This window comes from Notechis scutatus, chromosome 2, assembly GCF_049901735.1.
Source record: "Notechis scutatus isolate UNSWTSFEM ecotype Mainland chromosome 2, rNotScu1.2, whole genome shotgun sequence".
NCBI lineage: Eukaryota > Metazoa > Chordata > Lepidosauria > Squamata > Elapidae > Notechis > Notechis scutatus.
This window is the reverse complement of record NC_142010.1, coordinates 195,792,036-195,807,960: the sequence shown is the minus strand read 5'-3', so window position 1 is coordinate 195,807,960 and position 15,925 is coordinate 195,792,036. Positions and strand designations below refer to the sequence as shown.

The following is a 15,925-nucleotide window of genomic DNA, read 5'->3' as shown; positions in this document are numbered from 1 at the left end:
AAATATAAGGAACAGAAAAAGATGACAGCATTTCTACTTATGAAGAAAAGTTTGCTAATGTTCACGAAGTCATTTAATTATAGTTCATCATTATAAAAATAAAATCTGTTTCTATAATCAGTATCAAGTTGTTGGACTAGCTTTGATATAAATGCTTATCACAAATGAATTCCCAAGAAAAATGTTTTGAAAATTCAATGTATCTAAAAAGCAATGGATGTATTTTATTAAAAATTGGTATTTTTACTTCTTATACTCTCAGTGTGAAATGAAGCTTAGGGAAGCCCAATTCATGGATTTCATACAATCAGAGGTTAATCCAATTGAAAATGCTAACAGCTGACTGAAGGTAAGAAACATGCTTCTGTTATCATTAGCTGTAGTATGTGCATATATGTATGTTCAGCATCTCTAAAATCTATACACAAAATACAGTAATCATTTAATCAATCTCAACCAGCCCCTTATGACTGGGGAAAACCTGGCACATAAAAAGAAAAATCTCAATGGCTTTTCCAATAAAGGACTAAGACAATCTGATTGCAATCACAATATTTAAAATATATTTCTTTCTGGATGAAGACAAAGCCCAACCTTCTAGCCTTCAATATACAAAATTTTAAGTATTCATATTATAATTCTAGAGTAACTCTAATAAACTTGATACCCCAATAAACTATTTTAAAAATATTATTTAAAAAAACACTTACCACGCAAGACAGTAAGTCTTGTGGACACACTTATTTCTCCAACACTGTTAGATGCAACACATTCATAAATAGCTTCATCTCGTGGAGTTCGCAGTGGTTGTATTCTGAGGACTGATCCAGATCCATCATCAAACTCTATTACCTATTGAAGGAAACAACAGCTGTCACAGGTGTTGTTACAAACACCTACCTCTTGGATTAATTCCGTATAAAATAACTGGACTATTCTAAATTCTTACTATGTAACTGTTTGCAATTCATAAAAGTGGTGTTTTAAGTATAGTTAAGAGCAAAAATTAATGTTACTGAAACCTGCTGATCTTTGACCTGAATACAACAGGACAATGATTTCAAACTACATCAATATCCTGAATCTTGAAAATATATACTAGATACTTTGGATCAGCTGGCAGCAACAAATTAAAACCCCTGAGGTGAACCTGACCATAATATTCAGGGAGTTTCAGGCAGTAATCAGATTGTGACACTATAAATGGATCTCAGTTTTCCTCAAGACATCAACTCTGAGGACATATTAGGGCTACCATATCTGGATGTCAAGAGTTCATATGAATGGTAAATGGCAATAAAGAGATAGAGAAAACACTTTTAAAACATTACTGTCATCTAATGGTTGCATGGATTTTTGCAGCCGATAATATAGTACTCCTAATAATATTCCATTCAAATTAATATGTAATTAATGTCTGAAGGCAATGAAATTCCACAGATAACTCTTATACAAAGCATTATAAAATTATTTGACAAGACACAGACTATAACTTGCTAATGCATCTTGCAGAAATGGGTATTCAATTATCAAAACAATCGTTATTATTTGAACCTTTAACTACTGGGACAGAGAACATTACCTTTCAGTTTCCTAGTACCTCAGTTTTGCTTATTAGAACAAATGAAATACATTTCCATTAAGATAACTTTATTGTTTAACAACACTGAGAAACCTTCACACTTATGGATGTTCACCAGATTTTTTTTTTTACATATATAGACTGATCTCTAAAACATATTTGATACCTCTGTAGAACTTGATCTAAGTTCAAACACTACTAGGAGTGAGTGAGGAAGGTGATTGGCTTAGATGACTGTGCTGGGGCACTGAATGCTACTCAGAAGCATCTCAAATCAGGTTTATGCTTCTCTACCCTCATTTGTCTCTGGGTGAATGTTATGGATTACACTACATTGGGAAAGGAGGAGGTACCAAAGGGAAGCTGATGGGAAAGACAGGAGAAGGCAGGAGTAAAGGATGTGGTCACAGGTATGGGTAAATAAGATGAGAGATAAGGGGCAGCCCATTTCTGGGGAAGATGGACTTATTGCTTAAGGCTTATACCGTCTATGGAGATTCTCAGTCACCCAGGTCATGATTGTCCCAAAGGTGCTTTTTCAAGAGGCAGCTGGACTTTCTGGTTTTTCTTTGAAGATGTTTCACTGATGATCCAAGAAGATTCTTTAGCTGAAAAAGTTTCTTGGATCATAAATGAAACATATTTAAAGAAAAACCACAAAGTCCAGCTACCTCTTGAAAAAGCACCTTTGCGATAAGGCTCATACTGGTTTCTGGCCACCTGCGCTCAGTCCAAGGTTCTGATTTCAGAATTTCAGTGGCTCTAGACTCTGGGTGATTGGAAGCAACCCAGAATTCGAAGTAAGCTGAGTGGCTATTTAAATGCATAATAAATATTTAAATATATTAATGGCTCTTTCTTCTATCAACATTAACAAATGACCCTATTTAAATGTGATTTCTGTTTCTATATGTGATTTCTGTTTCCTCAAATAACCTTCTAATGTGTCTGTTTCCAGACAATTAGAAGACATCTCTGTTGTGCTTTATTATTACTAAACTTTGCTGCTTGCACCAAATCTGGAAAAAATATTGTTGCAAGATTCCCATGAAATGGAATTTTCATTGAACACAGAGGACAGGTGTCCAACAGAGATTGGCAAGTTTTACCCAAACAGAATAAGAACATGGCAGAAGACTGGTGACTTATAAGACACTTTTTCCTTTTTGCACTTGTAAAATATAGCTGTGTAGAAAAGATTACTTAGCTAGCTAAGGTATTTTTGCATTTAACATAAGAAAACTTAAGCTTTGTATTGTAAATTTCTCCACACAGGGACTTCGAAAAAATTATATAGCAAGTTAAGCAGATTGAAGCACTATATCATAAAATATTCTCACCTGAACCTTTTATCTATATACCTATTTGCAGCAATTAAGATAAAGGTTTCTTGATTTTTCTAAAGTAATATCTACTTGAGAAGAAGAAGGAAAGCTGCATACTAAAAATAATGTTTCCCATAAAAATATTCTTAGCAATAAGTCAACTGTCTGAGTTACAAAGTATGCTATCAGACCATCCTGTGGTCTTGTCTGCAACAGACAGTGTCATATTTAAAATATCTCTGGCTGAGGGGGCATTGTCTGAAAATTATGTTCAGGTCATTGATGAAGTATGCTACCAAAGTTGTTGCAGTTGTTATTGTTTGTCCTTTATCCTTTTCATTTCTTCAAGGAAAGCATGCAAGGCTGCAAAAGCCAAAGATATTTTGAACTTCAGAGTAGACCCAAAGTTCCATACAAAATGTTGCACTGTCTGTTTCAGTTGCTGCCACTCCTGGAAAGCTGAAGAAATGTGTATTGCTATACCTTTCTTCCTTTGTAACGCCATAACTCTTAACACATAATTTTTGGCCTTTTGCTCTATTTCAGCCTATTATGTCTGAATCTTAAAAATGTATTGGATGCCCACCAGATGGCAATACAATCTTAAACCCTTAAAGATACATAAACATAAACAACAAAGGTCAAACTGCTTCACTGTAAGGAAATTTTGAAAAATTTTGAGGTTACTGTGTTAGGGATTCTAGAAGTTTTGGTTACCTAAATATTTGAAGAATAATTCTTATTTTGTGCCTATAGGTACAGATAAGTCCTTGACTTATGATCACAATTGAGCGCTAAATTTAGTTTGCTAAGTGAGACATTTGTTAAGTGAGTTTTCCCCCATTTGACTATCTTTCTCGCCACCGTTGTTAAGTGAATCACTGCAATTGATAAGTTAGTAACCTGGTTGTTAAGTGAATCTGGTTTCCCCTTGACTTTCTTTATCAGAAGATCTCAAAGGTGACACAGCAACGGTCATAAATATGAACCAATTGCCAAGCATCTGAATTTTGATCACATGATCATGGGGACAGTACAAAGGTCATAACTGTGAAAAACAGTCATAACGGTCATTTTTCAGTGCCATTGTAACTTTGTACAGTCACTTAATGAATTGATGCATGTTGAGAACTACCTGTAGTCTTCAATTTACAATCATTCATTTATCAACAATTCAAAGTTACAGCAGCACTTTAAAGAGTGACTTATAACCAGTCCTCATACTTACAACCACTGCAGCATTCCCACAACTAAGACATCAAAATTTGGGTGCTTGGCAATTGGCAAGTATTTTTTATGACAGTTGTAGTGTCATAGAGTCATGTAATTATCATTTGCCACCTTCTAAATTAGCTTCTGATAAGCAAAACCAATGGAGAAAACCAGATTCATTTAAGAATCACATGATTCACTTAACAAATTGTAATGATTTGTTTTAACAACAATGGCAAAAATGGTCATAAAATTGGCCATGACTCTTTTAACAACTGCCCTGCTTAGGAACAGAAATTTTGGTCCCAATGGTGCTCATAATTACCTGTACTTTCGTTACATAGAGCACCCATTCCAGCTTTTAATCAACACAACACTGCAGAATAGTGAATATCCATCTTTGAGCAGTCAAGATTCTTAATCTATGTTCTATATAAACTTGGTTCAATTACTGCTTTACAAATTTTGTCTCATACTTTTGATATCTGCAGTGAGGTAGAAAACTGGAAATTTGTTCTGTCACAGAAGACCGTAAATTTACTCTGACACTGCCTAAGGAAGTATAGCGTGTAAAAGCACATGCAATTTATACTGAGTTGCTTTCAGGTAGGCACCATCCATACACATATCCGTTCAATTTTGGATAATGTTTCCACATCCAACAAAGGGATAGGTAACAGAAAGCTTCTATCATGCTTGACCTTTGCTTGACTATGCATGGAAGCAGGAATTAATGGTTCGAAGGGAAACCTGATTCAAAATGTTAGCATCAGAGAATCCTATCCAAGTCTTCACCTTAACAACCAACAGGCTGACAAGTTTCTATTCAAGATTGTGTTATTGTATACATAATGGTCCCATACTTATTCAGAAGCTATTGAATCAGTGATGGGATTCAATTTTTTTTACTACCGGTTCTGTGGGCGTGGCTTAGTGGGTGTGGCAAGGGAAGGATACTGTAAAATCTCCAGTCAGAGGTGGTATTTGCCGGTTCTCCGAACTACTCAAAATCTCTGCTACCGGTTCTCCAGAACTGCTGAATACCACCTCTGTATTGAACCTGTCTCTATGGAAATTCTCAGTCAATCAGGTCATGGTTGTTCCAAAGGTGTTTTTTCAAAAGGAAACTGGACTTTCTAGTTTTTTCTTTGAAGACATTTCGCTTCTCATCCAAGAAGCTTCTTCAGCTTTGAGCTAAGAGCTGAAGAAGCTTCTTGGATGAAAAGCAAAACATCTTCAAAGAAAAACCCAGGAAGTCCACTTGCCTCTTGAAAAAGCACCTTTGGGACTATTCAACCTGTGACATTGCAGTTTTAAAACCTATTGATTTCTCCCTGTCTCTAGGAGTCATGCTAGATAGATGAAGAAAAGAAAAAGATTCAGTACTGACTAACATGGGTTCTATTATATCACATATTTTTATCAACTTTTGTTCTCCATTATCTTAGCAAAGATGGGCTATGGGCTATCTCTCTCTTCTAGATAGTATGATCAATCATATGCTACTCACAGTTATACATAAATAACAATTATTTTCACCTGGTTTATATCTTGACCCTTTAGTCTGGCAAAAATCAAAAATATCAATTATAACTTCAACACTGTTGGGAAAAAATCCATGGTATGTATAAGGTATGTGCAGGGGTGGGATTCAAAAATCCCAACAACCGGTTCTCTGACTGGTTGCTGGGTGGACGTGGCCATGTTGGGTTTGGTCTACCAGAACTTCTGGGAGGACCGTTTTTCACCTTGCCCAGAGCCTGGAACTTTTCTTTGGGCCTCTGGGAGGGTGAAAACGGTCTCTCCTGGGCTCTGGATGCCCTCCGGAAGGCGGAAACAGGCTTGTTTCTGGACTTCTAGGAGGACCCCTTTTTTTTGCCCTCCAAGAGCCTCTGCGCAGACCCTGCACTAATCTGCATCCAAAATGAGCCGCATGGAGAGGGGAGGGGAGGGGTGGGTGGGGCCAGCCGGTCAGTTCAATTACTGGTTCGGCGAACCAGATGTAAATTTAACATCCAGTTTTCCAGAACCGTCCTGAACCGACTGAATCCCACCCCTGGGTATGTATAATAGTATGTATGTGTGTGTTTGTGTGCATATGAAACAATTATTATGTGAAGTATATAGGTAGATTTTATACTCAAGAAGCCACATGCATTTTTCTATCTCGATTAAAAACAACAAAAAGATAATAGTCACATAAAAAAGCCCTGCTAAAATCTTTTGAACGATATAGTAGATGAAAAAAATAAATCTTCATTCCATATTTCATGAAGCCAAAAAATGTACCATTAAATGATGAAGGATACAGTGTTTATTTTGTCAAAAATCTGAATGTTTCTGATACTCAGCATATAAATTAAATAGCTGCAAGTTGCAGTTACAAATACAAACTATTGATTGCATCTAAGAAGAGAATATACATGGAAAGATTAGAGAGCTGCCACATTTGTTTTGCTTGGAGACACATATGCTTTCTCTGAAAACATGCAAATATCATTACACGTATTTGTTCAATTAGTTAAAAAATATCAATACACATAAATTACATTATCTAGAGCTGAAAAAGATCAGGCATTAATGAATAGTTGTGACAGTTCAGATTTATTGAGGAAAGAAATACTTAGTAAAAATGTTTAATTAATTGAAAGAGTTGCCAACAGGTACCATGTACAATCCCATGCATGCTCCAAAGCACACATTTTCTCTTTGACTCCCAAGTGCAGTGCAGTCCCAGTAAAGAAGAATTATTCAGGCATATTTTAATTCAATTCTTTTTAACAGTTGAAGCATGATTTAAATGTAGGATCCATAGTGTAAAGACTCATGGGGACACAGATAGACATTCAAGAAAACTTTCATCAACAGAATTCATAACAATGCCAGGTCAAAAAAAGGGAGAGAATAGAAAGGAAAATCCAGCATTTAACTATGGCTCTATGTTAGTGGCTCTCCACCCATTATTCTGATGTATTACAAAATACAACAAGACATAGTGTTTAGTTAATTTGGTTATTATAACATATTGTGAACTGCACATTCTCATAATTCTCCTGAGTGAGGTTAAAATCTAATTACTATGCCTGATTTTAGGATCAGGATATTTATTATGGGTGCTATTTATAGAGGCTTTAACAGACAAAAAATAAAACAATTGAATTCCAACTCTGATTATCTGTTATCTGACAATAGGACATTAAGAAAAATGATTGAACAGATATTTTAGACATTCATTTCAAGTTGCAAGGAAAGCATTCCTGTCAAACAGACAACAAATGGTCAAAATTGGGAGCGTCCTGTCAAATTCTGTATCTGTCAACAGTGGTGTCCCCCAAGGTAGTGTTCTAGGACCAACTCTTTTCATACTCTACATAAATGACCTCTGGGATCATATCAAGAGTAACTGCATTCTCTTCGCTGATGATGTAAAGCTATTCAACACCACTGACAATACTTCTACTCTTCAAAAAGACCTTGACTATGTATCAGAATGGTCAAACAAATGGCAACTTCAAATCTCAACAAATAAATGCTCTGTCTTACATATTGGCAAAAAAAAAAAAAAAAAACAGAAAATAAAATACAAGCTGAATAGTCAAGACCTTGTTGATGATCCAAGCTCTGTAAAGGACCTTGGAATACTCATTCTAATGATCTAAGCGCTAGAGCCCACTGTAACTACATAGCCAAAAAGGCATTAAGAGTTGTTAGCCTAATCTTACGTAGCTTTTTCTCTGGTAATATTACACTACTAACTAGAGCATACAAAACATTTGCTAGACCAATACTCGAATACACCGCATCAGTCTGGAACCTGCATTACATATCTGATATTAACACAGTTGAGAAAGTCCAGAAATATTTCACAAGAAGAGTTCTCCACTCCTCTACTCGTTGCAGAATACCTTATGCCACCAGACTCGAAATTCTAGACCTAGAAAACCTAGAACTACACCGCCTTCGGTCCGATCTAAGTATAGTATATAAAATCATACATTGCAATGTCCTACCAGTCAATGAATACTTCAGCTTCAACCATAACAATACAAGAGCACACAATAGATACAAACTCAAGGTTAATCGCACCAAACTTGATTGGAAGAAATACACCTTCAGCAACAGAGTGGTCAATGTCTGGAATACTCTACCTGACTCTGTGGTTTTTTCCCCCAAACCCCCAAAACTTTAACCTTAGACTGTCTACTATTGATCTCACCCCTTTCCTAAGAGGTCTGTAGGGGGCGTGCATAAGCGCACCAACGTGCCTACCGTCCTTGTCCTATTGTTTCTTTTATATTATTTTTATTTTTCTTATATGTATCCATGTATTCATAACTATTTTTTCACTTATACCTATTATCTTGTAAGCAATTGACAAAAATAAATAAATAAAATAAAAAAATAAATAAAAGATTAAAATAAAGTTTATTGGGAAAAACAATAAGAGTTGGTTTATGGTTGAATAAAGCAGAGCTTGCAGCTGTTGAGAATTTTTTTTTTTTTTTTTTTAGTTTGAGGGAGCCTCTCTGAAAAAAAAAAAAGATCTCGAAGCTAAAACTGGTGGTCAACTTAGCATAAAGTTATAGTGGTGAAGAGGTAATAAAATGCCAGTAGGATTCTGTAAGTAGTCTGGCGGAAGAGAGATTTTAGGCAAAGAGATCTAAAAAGTAAATCAACCTGAAAATCAAGGGCAATCAAAAGGATGGAGGAAGCAAAATATTGTTTCATATTGATTCTGTTTGGGGGGAATATGACTACATTCAGTTTAGGGAAATCTGGTTTCAGAGAAGAAAAGATTGAGATATTTCTTAAATGTAATCAATTATATCTTATCATATAAAATCTCAGTAAAGTTTAGATACTCCAAAGGGCATGCAGAATAAATAGTCTATGGCAGTGATGGTGGCCCTGAGTGCCCAAAGCACATGCGCACACACATACCCAAATTTCAAGGCATACCCCTGCAAATGTGTGTGCCCCCTGCACATGTGCCCCCCTGCATGCGCCCTGCCCCCCATGCATACGTGGCAGAGACCAGCTTGCCGGTGGGAGGCACACACACATAGGTTCACCATCACGGGTCTACTGCTACATTGAAGAACTACACTCATAAGAGTTGTGGAGTTTTGTTTTTGGTCTGATTGATGGTGCATTGTAAATTTCATTAAAAAATAGCAGGGGTTTTCACAGTCCCAACATTTTTAAAAGGGGCATCTATACTGATATTAAAGGCAAAATAATCAAGAACATAGGCGGCATTTTGAATGGGAAGCACACTATCATAATGTATTTATACTATTCTTTCAACCCATCTATTTTCATTTTAGTTATCAGCATGCAAGTTTTGTCATCAGGAAACAAAGAGCATTACTAACATTTTTGTTCTAATGCATTTATTTTATTTATTGACTTCATTATTTTCTGCTTTTTAAAACAAACCCTCAAAGCATCTATTTATTGTATGAATAAAATTTGATTCTTAATGTATGTTAAAATAACTAACCTTATTATGCCCAGTATCATAATTCTAATCCTTTGGCTGGTTTCTACATAGTACGCCTAATGATGACCTTAGGAACTATGTACATATTTTTATGTGATTAATCTACAGGTTTGTCAATAATAACTGGTTCCTACATAAATAGGGAATATTAAAAAAAATTACACAGCACATCTTTGTAGGATCAAGAGCTATAACCCTACAAATAAAAATGAAATTCTTCTTTAAGCCTGAAACAAATCATTTTTTTCCAAAAGACGACAGTAAGCATCACTGCTGTTGTTTAAGATTATACTATTCAGAAACAAAAGGGAATAATCAAAGAATATTAATGTAAATGGTTTTCAGAGGAACAGAACAATGGACCTAATACCTCAAATCTCTGATTGCTGACTTTTTTGCCCTTCTTATTCCAGACAATTTTAGGCCTTGGGTCTCCCGTTGCTTGACAGATGAATGAGGCGACTCCTCCAGAGACCCCTGTCTGGTCAAGAGGTGTTCTTGCAAACTTTGGTGGTGCTAAAAAAAGAAAGAGTAAAATAAATTTTAGCAAGAGCTCACCAAAAGAATATGTCAGGATGTCAAAAATATTAAGCCAAAACAAATAATATTTACTTTCAGAGCAAAGTTTGGAAAGAAAAGGCATATACAGATAGTCCTTGATTTTTGACTGGTCATTTAGTAGCCCACTTCCACAGTTTTTCCAGTCACTCCTCCAGTCACATGATCAAGTTTTGGGCGTTCAGCAACTGTCCCACATTTTCAGCTGTTTGTAATCATGTGTTCATGTTTTGTGTCATTTTTGCTGAAAATTGGCATTTACTTCCAGTTTTCAGCAAAATAGTCCACAGCAAACAATTGGTTTGCTCAATGATATGGTGTTTGCTTAATGACCATTGCAAAAAAGGTTGTAAAATCAGGTCAGTAATGTGGGTGATCTGCTTTACAACTGTCACAACTTGCAATTGTTAAGGAACAGGCTCCATTAGGATCATAAATCAAGAACTACCTATAACACAATGAGCTACATTATAATATGCCAGTTCCGGGCAGTATTTAACATATTATCATATCGATATTGTCAGAAATCTTATACATATACATATATAATGCATAAACTAGAAAAAAAATCAAATTGCAGTTCCCTACTTGTTGTACAGTCTTCGGTTATAAAATCATAATCAATGTGCTATATTTTAAAATATCATACAAATGTAAAATCAAAATTTTATAGCAAAGCTTTGCTGACATAATTACCCAACTTAGAAAACTGTTCTCCAGAAATATTTGATTTGCTCCATGAACCATTTCTATCAAAACCAGAAACCATGTGTAGCAAAGACTGCAATTAACAAATTAATAGATGGTAACTGTAGCCAGAAATGAGATTATGGGCAATGTATTAATGTGCAAAGGCATCACAGGGACAGCAAAAGTGAGAACCATCAAGGCATACTATTTTCCCTGTTGTAATACTGTATATGGCTTTGAAGGAACAGCCATCAGAAAGTTTAAATAAAGAAAAACAGATGTCTTTGAAATGTAGTATCAGAGAAGATTGTTAAGAATAAGTTGGACTATAAGGAGAACAAATAATTCAATACTACATTAAATAAAATCAAACTGTTCACTGGAAACACTAATAATGAAGCTAGAGCTATTTTGAAGATGTAATGGGAAGGCAAGATTATTTGTGAAAACCTTAACATTTGAAAAAATGAAAGGCAATCAAAAAGAGGTCAATAGAAGACAAAATAGATAGATGCTACTATGAGCTTAAAATAACTGAAAGAGCAACTACTAAAAAAACCCCCACTCCTGATGTCTGTTCTTGGGTCATGAGTTGGAAATGATTGAATGGTTGACCAACAACAAACTTCAGCCTCAAAAAAACAATGTGTTATCAAGTTATATCTGAATTACATCTGCAACACTTACCCAAGAGGGACAAGTTAACAGAAGGTAGACTGATACATAGGAATGATTTTGCGTTAGAACTATGCAGGCCTCACAACCTTTTTGTGGTGATTGTTGTTATTAAAACTTATATTGATTGATCTACTACTAGGCAAGGATCTAGTCAGTGGACAACAAAACTGCTGGATGTTTTCTACTCAACTGTGGACAGAAGAGGAAGATCTTTGAGTCCACTACAATTATGTTGAAATCGTTTTCACATGGTCATGAAGAAAACAGTGTGATATCAGTACAGGCCATGACCAAAACAAAAGAGGGATGGAAAATATCATTATCACCCAAAAGAGAATGGTTCTATAATAGTGTGTACATAATCAGAAGAAAGAGGTACAAGAATTTGAATCTTAATTTTACTATAAATAGAACTTGAATCTCTTACATTGAAGCCAAAAGAATTATTTTGTAATGGATTCATTATTTTTTCTATAATAAAACATTTAAGAAGCTCTTACAGTATACGCTAACAGCATATGGTGGTGCAATGGCTCAGCAGTTAAGAGTGTGGACTTGTTGGCTGGAAAGCCGGCAGCCCAGGTTCAAGACCCCAGTGCCATGCAATGGGGTGAGCTGCTTTCCTAGCCCCAGCTCCTGCCAACCTAGCAGTTTGAAAACATGCAAATGCACATAGATAAATTGATACCACCCCTATAATTGGCAACAACTAGCTGAGTAAAATTTGCAGGGCTCCTTTACCTTTTTCTTTTTTTTTACAGTACATGCTTAGTGCTAATTTATCTACTTATAGTTTAGTTTGCCAAGGGAAGCCTACAGTTGAAATCAATAAAATAAGGCCCATTTATGATTCATTGTGGAACAGAAATCCGAGTCCTTGAACCGTACTGAGTCCCCACTTCTGGAGACAGAACTGCCAAATTCCTGCCTCAAGATTTTGCCTAGTGCCTCAACTGCTACATCTAAAAGTTAAGGGGAAAATAAAGCTGAAAGCAAGATCACAAACAAAAACATCACTTCTAGGGCAAGAAGTAACTATCCATATCCATATACCTGATCCAATCACACCAATTATAAAACTAAAATAACTGAAAGAGCAACTACTAAAAAAAACTTGCAATATTTCATATTATGTCAGTTCAAGATAACATGAATTATATATTCATGATACTGTAAGTAGGCCTTTTACTGGGAAAAGATACAACTACTAAAGAAGGTGCAGGCAAATTCTGTTTCTAGTACCCATATATCTTGAAAATGATTCTGAACACTTTATTATTTATTTAGCATATGGCATTCTGAACACTATATATCCTTAGCACCTGACAAGATGGAATGGATAAAAATTAATCAAGGAAAGAAGCAACCTAGAATTAAGGAGAAAATTAACTACAAATATAGCAAGTACAAGCTAACTGCAAACTTAGTGCCAGTCTAAAACTTTGCATACTTAATCGATTTTACAAGGGATGGAAAATGGTTACCTCAAATGCAACTACTTAATTGGAATCATAGAATGATAGAGTTGGAAGGGACTTTGGAGGTCATCTAGTCCAACCCCTGCTTGAGCAGGAGAGTCTATTTCAAATATTAGCCTCGACCTAGGATCGAACTCACAGCCTCCTGATTGTCAGGTGAGAGCTCCACCTCTAGGCTACCAGAGTTGTATAAATTAACAATTAATAACTTTTACATTTATAAATACATCAATTTTTGTGTGTGGAATTGATAATTAATTTGAATATTTTATTTTCAAAACTGATAAGAAAATCAAGGCTAATACCAATAAGAATCAAGATCAAATTTTCTGTTAATTAACAGTACTGGGCCAATGTAAGATCTGGAAAACATGTTTTTTCCCTTTCAAACAGTGATGTGTGTTTAACATAGTTCATTAAAATAGTTTTTTTTTTATCAATGTGAAAACATTCTAAAACTATATATCCTACCAACAGACAGAATGGACTCCAGTAAACACACAGCATATGCCTATACAGTGGTGGGATTCAAATCTTTTTTTACTACCAGTTCTGTGGGTGTGGCTTGGTGGGCGTGGCAGGGGAAGGATACTGCAAAATCCCCATTCCCTCTCCCACCCCACTAACCTGCTTTCCAGCTGTTCTCCTATTGCAGGGCAACAAAAGAAGACCCAGCCGATCAGCTGGGACTCGGTAGGCAGAGAATAGATGGGGACAGGGACAGTCAGAGGTGGTATTTGCTGGTTCTCGAACTACTCAAAATTTCCACTACCAGTTCTCTAGAACTGGTCAGAACCTGCTGAATACCACCTCTGTGCCTATACATATAATAGGCATATGCTATGTATATGTATGAGTGTGCCCATATACCCACACATAGCATATGCCCATGAATTGATAGCTAGTTGAGATAATAAATACACTTCAGTGAAGTTTATGACAAAGAGAATCCTTGTTTGTAAAGTTAGACTTAAATTTAAATAATGCATACTTGTGGATTATATAATATGCAACACTAATTCTGAATGGATGATGAAAATCCTTTATAAATATATACATAAAAGTAGATTAGTATTATCTGCTTGTCATAATTGTGATTTTATTTCATTCAGAGAAAGCAGAATTAATTGGGGCCGGGGGGGTCCTGGTTTATAGTAACTACTGGATTACACGCATTTTTAAACTAATAGAGAAAAACCCATATAATATTTTATTTAGATAAATACATGAAGTCCCATTGAGAAAACAGATTTTTGGGAGACTGAATTGTTCCACGTCCCTTCTATATTTCAAGATACAGTATTTAAAACTAGGTATATTTAAGTACTTAACTTAAAGTGAATCACTGTTCCTATGAGAGTTTACATTTTTATTAAGACTAGAATTTAAGTACTTAAAACATGTTTTATTTCTGTGATCTTTTTCATCATAATTCTTATTAGTTAAAATATATTAAAAGACTTATTGTGAGAGGAACATGATCCATGATCCAAAAAATCCCTGAAGGAGTTTTTGACAGCTGCTCTTCCCCTGAGTCAGACGGGCTTCCAATCATTTTGGAATTATTTGGGAGGAGCTCAGGGATAAGTGGGCAGTGAATTCCACTGCTTTCTTTTGCAGGCAGCAATCTTAAATATTTAGATGACTGAGAATCTCCACAAACATTAACGGATGCGCTCCATGTTCTGTTGCTTTTCTTTATCTTAAATCATTTTCTTTTGAATATAAAGATGGCATTCATCTTTACATCCACCTACATATACTGTCAGAACATCCAATATGGAAACATGCAACATTGCAGCCATGGGAATTTGTAGCCCACCTTGTTTCTAAATTATAATTCCCAGCTATGAGCTAAAAGTGAGCAGTAAAGCAATATTCTGCTAAGTAGTTTACCACTGCTATTTCTTTCCCATCCTTCCGATGTTGCTCTGTATCTATTTGTAGTTTCTAAGCCCTTTCGGCTACAGATTGTCAAATATGTTCTTTGTAAATAAACAAATCAATAAGAATTACAGATAAGTATTAGGAATTATGCCAAAGTTTTAATATTTCATCTAAGAGTTAATACTACTAGGCATATCCAGCACACTTAGTAGATTTGGTTGCCCTTCATTTCTTTTTAAAATAATTTTCATAGCAGAGTCATTTATAGCATTCACTGCTAATTTACTCATTAATCATAATTTATCACATCAGTTATGCTGATCATCATTATAAGCAATTACTGCTCCTTAATTCTAACCTGTGCTTACAATGTACCTGCAAATTGGCTTGTGCAAGAAGTTAATTAGCTTTTATTTCTAAAAGGGCAAGCAAGTGAGAATGATTTCATAAAATCTTTGTAACTGCTAAACAAAGCTTTCTCTGGATTTTTGCTGAGGGTATAAACTGTCAATCACATACCAAGCCTGACACATTGTTATGAATGTGATTATATTAAGGATAACTCCATTCAGAAATCACCAAACATTCATCCTGAACCTAAATATCTAGGACAGTGGTGGCTAACATTTTTGGGCTCCTGTGCCAAAAATTGCGCGTGCGTTTGAATGCTCATGCTCGTGTGCCAGCACCCAGAAGGCAATGCGTGTGCCCCTTACACCTACCATGCATGCATGCGCAATCCCCACCCCCTCGCCCCCTTACCTGCACTGTGCCTCACAGCTGATTTTCGGCCGGTTTGAGGCCCTTTTCGGCTTGAGGAAGGTTTCTGCAGGCTTCAGCAAGCTTTGCAGGCTGAAAACTAGGCCCGCTTCGTCACTTCTGTCATAGGAAGTGATGAAACGGGCCTAGTTTTCGGCCTGCAAAGCCTCCAGAAGCCTTCCTCAAGCCTTTGGGAGGCCGAAAAAGGCCTCAAACCAGCCGAAAATCATCTGTGAGGCACGCCCATGCACAG

General features: G+C 35.9%; 1 protein-coding gene across 29 annotated transcripts in view; it reads right to left on the bottom strand.

The window, feature by feature from the left end:
• The window catches only part of PTPRD (protein tyrosine phosphatase receptor type D), a 1,313,296-nt gene that overhangs the window by 229,334 nt on the left and 1,068,037 nt on the right, over positions 1–15,925 (bottom strand). For all 29 annotated transcript variants that reach the window (XM_087957701.1, XM_087957705.1, XM_087957708.1 and 26 more), the window contains 2 exons: positions 9,993–10,138; positions 711–852 (listed from right to left, as the gene is read on the bottom strand). In XM_087957701.1, coding sequence (XP_087813827.1) covers positions 711–852; positions 9,993–10,138 — 288 coding nt within the window. The remainder of the gene's footprint in view (positions 1–710; positions 853–9,992; positions 10,139–15,925) is intronic.